Genomic DNA, 6,215 nt, shown 5'->3' with positions numbered 1-6,215 from the left:
GGATACTAGGAATGGACTCACACGTTGTACCCATGTAGAGAATAGAACCCAGGTTTTCGTTGCGACGAGCGAACTCTTTAACCACGTGGCTACCTCACCGCACATCCTCCGACTTGAAGGTGACACGTCGTAATACAATTGAGTGAGTTTTGTTTTACGCCGCTTTTAGCAATATTCCAGCAATTGAATGTAGGGGACACCAGAAATGGTTTCACACATTGTACCCATGTGGGAATAGAACCAGGTTTTCGTCGTGACGAGCGAACGCTTTAACCACTTGGCTACCCCACCGCCACCATAAGCAATACATGAAATCCATTTATGCGTCATAGCATAATTACTAACTCATTCAATTAGAGCAAATATGTCCGATACAGTTCACCATATTTTCAGGTCGCCTCCTCGACTCTGAAGCTGACGACACTCGACCAGTGCACACTTACACTGCATCCAACATGGCGACAGCTGGAGCCGCCATTCTTCCACTTCTTCTCTGTTTATGTCTGGTAGATGTGTGTTCCGGTTACAACATTGACGTTGTCCACGCCCGTGTCCTCCATGGACCAGAAAAAAGTATGTTTGGATACGCCAGTGCCTTCAAGAGGACTCAGTCTGGATATAAGTAAGTGCAAGAACTTATAGTCACATCTTTCAACAGGAAGTCACTGTAAACGAGACGATCACAGTCACTACCACGCTTCCCCACTTTCTTAATGATGCGGGGCGGTGGGGTAGCCTAGTGGTTAAAGCGTTGGCTCGTCACGTCGAAGACCCGGGTTCGAATCCCCACATGGGTACAATGTGTGAAGCCCCTTTCTGGTGTCCCCCGCCGTGATTTTGCTGGATCATTGCTAAAAGCGGCGTAAAACTAAACTCAGACTCAGTCATATATATGTGATCATTTGACGGTGGATTAACAATTGCAGAATGTGTTTTACTGATCGTGTTAAGGAGATGGAAAATCTCCTACATGCATTTATGATCATATATTTAGGCTATATCCTGCATGTATATATGAGCGCATATAACAGGGACATTGACATATCCTGCACATGTATATATGACATATAACGGGGACATTGATATATCCTGCATGTATATATGATCATATAACAGGGACATTGAGATATCCTGCATGTACATGTATATATGATCATATAACAAGGACATTGACATATCCTGCATGTATATATATGATCATATAACAGGGACAATGACATATCCTGCATGTATATATGATCATAACAGGGACATTGACATATCCTGCATAGATATATGATCATATAACAGGGACATTGACATATCCTGCATGTATATATGATCATATAACAGGGATGACATATCATGCATGTATATATGATCATATAACAGGGACATTGACATATCCTGCATGTATATATGAGCATATAACAGGACATTTGGCACAAATCCTGCATGTATATATGATCATATAACGGGGACATTGACATATCCTGCATGAAAGAGCATATAACAGGGGACATTGAGATATCCTGCATGTATATATGATCATATAACAGGGACATTGACATATCATGCATGTATATATGATCATATAACAGGGACATTGACATATCCTGCATGTATATATGATCATATAACGGGGACAATGACATATCATGCATGTATATATGATCATATAACAGGGACATTGACATATCCTGCATGTATATATGAGCATATAACGGGGACATTGACAAATCCTGCATGTATATATGATCATATAACGGGGACATTGACATATCCTGCATGTATAAAGAGCATATAACGGGGACATTGAGATATCTCTGCATGTATATATGATCATATAACAGGGACATTGACATATCATGCATGTATATATATGATCATATAACAGGGACATTGACATATCCTGCATGTATATATGATCATATAACGGGGACATTGACATCCTGCATGTAGTATATGATCATATAACGGGGACATTGACATATCCTGCATGCATATATGATCATATAATGGGGACATTGACATATCCTGCATGTATATATGATCATATAATGGGGACATTGACATATATCCTGCATGTATATATGATCATATAACGGGGACATTGACATACCCTGCATGTATATGATCATATAACGGGGACATTGACATATCCTGCATGTATATTTAATCATATAACGGGGACATTGACATATCCTGCATGTATATATGATCGTATAACGGGGACATTGACATATCCTGCATGTATATTTTATCATATAATGGGGACATTGACATATCCTGCATGTTTATATGATCATGATAACCATGATAACGTATTGGCAAAATGGCCCCCTAGATATATATACGCTCCCAAAAAGAAACGCATATCGGAATTTCAACTGTATTTTTATGTTTGTTTTTGAAACATCTTGTAGGCTTTATGAGTCAATGAAATATAGCGAAATTGCACACTGGGAATGCAGACTTATCAGTCTTTGGCACCAACTCGAGGAAAGTCAGTTTGAGTGTCACATGGAGACGTGTGGTGGCGCTGAAGTCAATACCTCGTGTGACCACCGTGGGCATCCAGAACTGCACGGCATCGCCTCGGCATCGAACGAATAAGTCTCAGAATCTCGTGTTGCCCAATCGCAGCCCCCACTCTGCCTGTAGTGCCTGTGCGAGTTGCTGAAGTGTCTGGGGCTGAGGGTTACGGCGTCCCACCCGTCTGCCCAGGGCATCCCACAGATGTTCGATCGGGTTTAAGTCCGGTGATCTTGAGGGCCAGGGGAGCACATTGATGTTGTGGTTGTGGAGGAAGTCTCTAGTGTGACGACGTGCTGTGAGGGGCCTGGCATTGTCATGTTGAAACAACTCCCTCTGGCGATCAATGATTGGAAGGAGGTGTGGGCGTAGATTTCGTCACAGTACCGTTGAGCTGTCAGGATGCCCTGGATCATCACCAAATCACTTCTCCTACGGCAGGTGATCTCACCCCAAATCATAACACTGCTCCGGCCGAATCTGTCCACCAGGGGAACGCAAGCGTCGGCGAAACGTTCACGTCGACGTCTGTACACCTGCATTCTTCCATCGCGTCGTTCCAATAGAAATCGTGATTTATCATTGAACCAGATTCTACGCCAATTCGGTAGGTTCCAGGCCTGAACGTTGGTGCACCATTGAACTCGATGTCGACGATGTTGTTGTCGAAGCACAGGGCCAAAATAAGGTCTTCTGGCACGTAAACCAGCCTCTCTCAACCTGTTCCTGACGGTCTGTGCAGAAAGCCTCCTCAATCCGGGTATTTGTCGACTGGTACTGGTCGCCGTAGCTGTTCGATGACGCAGGTGATGTACCCGGATGTAGCGATCCTGCGCCGCAGTGGTCGCCCACTACGAGGGGGCATCTGCTACCGCATTCTGCGAGCTATATCTCTCCCAGAGCCGTGAAATGGTGCTTTGGTGAACATTCATGCGTCGGGCAACTGCACGTTGAGACTGGCCAGCTTCAAAGCAAACCAATGGCGATATGACGGTTGGCTTCACTTAGACGTCGCATTTTGCGTTCGTCAACAATATTCAAATACAGTGAATACTCGACAGACAGCGATCAACCTTTTATACCCATCACTGAGACTATCTGATCCCCAACTTTCACGTGCATTGCATGTGAAGTGTGTATTCTGTGACACTACACGCCGAAAATTGAAAATCATGCTGTTAAATACGGGTATTTTACGGATGGTGCGTTTTGTTGTGATGTTCCAAAACATAAACACCATAGGACTCATAAACAGAGCTAAACCTTTTGTAAAATGAATCACGTTTTAATTCATTGATACATGAAATTTCTATTTTCATGATGCGTTTGTTTTTGGGAGAGTATATATCCTTTAACAACTTCTAAAGTAGTCTCCGTTACAAAGCCCTTTTTCTGATTTGGACAGTTTCTCGTCATTCTTAAAAACAACAACCTATGTTTTGTTTGCATTTTACATTAAGCTTAAATTCACGGCAATGGCCTTCCAGCAAAGGTAATTTTTGTGTGGACCCTTCACTGTGCCCGAGAACATGATGAGCATCAACAGTAAACAATGACAAAAATACCATAACAATGTCGGGTGCAACTGAATACCATCTGTACAACTTTGATACACAACTGGCGCTAATTCATTTATAAAGAACATGGACAGAAATGGGCTTAGTATACAGCCTTGGCGTACACCGACAGTTAAATGTTGATGACATAACACCATTGTTACGCACTCATGTTTTCACATTGTTATATGATGATTTTATTACCTCCCTTCGTTGGCTTTTTATTCAATCAGGTGTCTACGCTGCGAAGTTGAGCGTGCAATCACAACTCACTTTCGCTGTATAAATTATCTAACCGATTAAACTTGGCAACACAATAATATATTGTTGCAGAGGTACTCTGAAAGAGGTAGAAGGAGTTCTTGCATGTATTTTTTTTGGGATTTCCGACCTGTCAATTTGTCTGTATGTTTTCCCCAAAGATCTGAGTCGCACTCTCTTGAACAAACCTTCGTGCTGCGACCGCTATCTTTGTTGACACTGGCAAGCTCGGTTGCAACGGCGGCTTATCTAAATGGCTACTGTGAGAATGCGGAGCCAGCAAAGAGAGGTAATAAAATCATCGGCTCGAGCCGTAGATGCATCAGGGTATAGTGGAGATTTATCGGAACATTATACCTGGAGATTATCGAGGATTTGCAGCTTTGTGCTCTGGAGATGGACGTCTGATATAGGTCGTCGTTCTCTAAACGGGGCCGATTTTAGGCGATTTCCGGACTTTCTGTTGGGCAAACGACGATGTGGCCTCTGTTTTGAACAGATGAAGTCTTGATACTGGGAATTTCTGTATCCTCCCAAAGTAGCTGTCATTCGGGGGTGTTCTGGTGAATCGGCTGTTGTCGATGGACAACTAACATCACTTGCAATAGCCCTCAATGATAAGCCAGCACTCTGGCCTTACTGAGCAGTTGTCTGTGGATGAGACCCATATTTGCTTATCAACAACGAAATCAATAGATTTCCAAGGTATTGAGCAGTAAGAACAGTTTACTGAATCTTGATATTTGCTTAATGACGGATGCACACGTATTGCACGGTGACGCTCACCTTTGATCGTGAGAAGAAGAATGCGCATCAATGTATAGTGCGTCATAAGGGTGAAACTACAAAATTATGATATGCGAGCAACAATTACTATATGGGTTTATAAAATAAAATAAAATGAAATAAAATAATAAAAACACAAAAATTCCCTAGGTGTTTGCGTTACTTTTTTTCCATGTGTACGCATAATGGTATATGACGGGGAGATTGAGTCCTGTTTACGCAAGATCTTTGTTACGGAAGGAGTGACTTGGCAAAATAAAAGCATATTCAGGGGATTGCCAGTTTTGATTGATCATGTAACGAGTTCAGTAATAAAGCATATTCAGGGCATTGCCGAATTTGGTTTATCATGTAACGAGAGTTCAGTAATAAAGCATATTCAGGGGATTGCCAGTTTTGATTTGATCATGTAACGAGTTCAGTAATAAAGCATATTCAGGGGATTGCCAGATTTGGTTTATCGTATGGCAGGATTCAGTAATAAAAGCATATTCAGGGGATTGCCGCAGTTTTGGTTTATCATGTAACGAGGTTTAGTTCAATAATAAGCATATTCGAAGTTGCCGTAGTTTGGTTGATCGTGTAACGAGTTCGGTAATCAAGCACTATTCAGGGGACTGCGCCGGTTTGGTTTTTATCATATAACGAAGTTTCAATGACAAGCATATTCAGAGATTGCCAGTTTTGGTTGATCATGTAACGAGTTCAGTAATATAAAGCATATTCAGGGCATTGCCAGTTTTGAGTTGATCATGCCAACGAAGTTCAGTAATAAAAAGCATATTCAGGGGATTGCCAGTTTTGGTTTGATCATGTAACGAGTTCAGTAATACAAAGCATATTCAGGGCATTGCCAGTTTTGGTTTTATCATGTAACGAGTTCAGTAACAATATCAGCGTTGTAAATTGGTAGTGTCCTCGAACCAATGTCGCTGTTTCGTGTTTTAGGATCATTGGTAGGCACTAAAAGGCGCTCCGAACGACGGAACTCTGCTGTGCCACGGTGTGATGTCTGAAACCTTTTAGCTGTGTCAAAGATGCGGAGAGGTAATGGTCAAAAGATTGTTTATTGTACATAAGGCCTCCGGCCGCATACAT

The 6,215-nt window shown here is 42.1% G+C and overlaps 1 protein-coding gene across 1 annotated transcript in view; it reads left to right on the top strand.

Annotated features, from left to right (window-relative positions):
• The first annotated feature begins 444 nt into the window (after positions 1-444).
• The window catches only part of LOC124274004 (integrin alpha-3-like), an 86,154-nt gene continuing 80,383 nt past the window's right edge, over positions 445-6,215 (top strand). Inside the window, exon 1 of the mRNA XM_046709340.1 lies at positions 445-622. Coding sequence (XP_046565296.1) covers positions 456-622 — 167 coding nt within the window. The 5' untranslated portion in view covers positions 445-455. The remainder of the gene's footprint in view (positions 623-6,215) is intronic.

The sequence above is a fragment of the Haliotis rubra genome, unplaced genomic scaffold, assembly GCF_003918875.1.
Source record: "Haliotis rubra isolate DU_JTF1 unplaced genomic scaffold, ASM391887v1 Scf104, whole genome shotgun sequence".
In the NCBI taxonomy this organism is placed as follows: domain Eukaryota; kingdom Metazoa; phylum Mollusca; class Gastropoda; order Lepetellida; family Haliotidae; genus Haliotis; species Haliotis rubra.
This window is presented reverse-complemented; position numbering and strand designations above follow the sequence as displayed.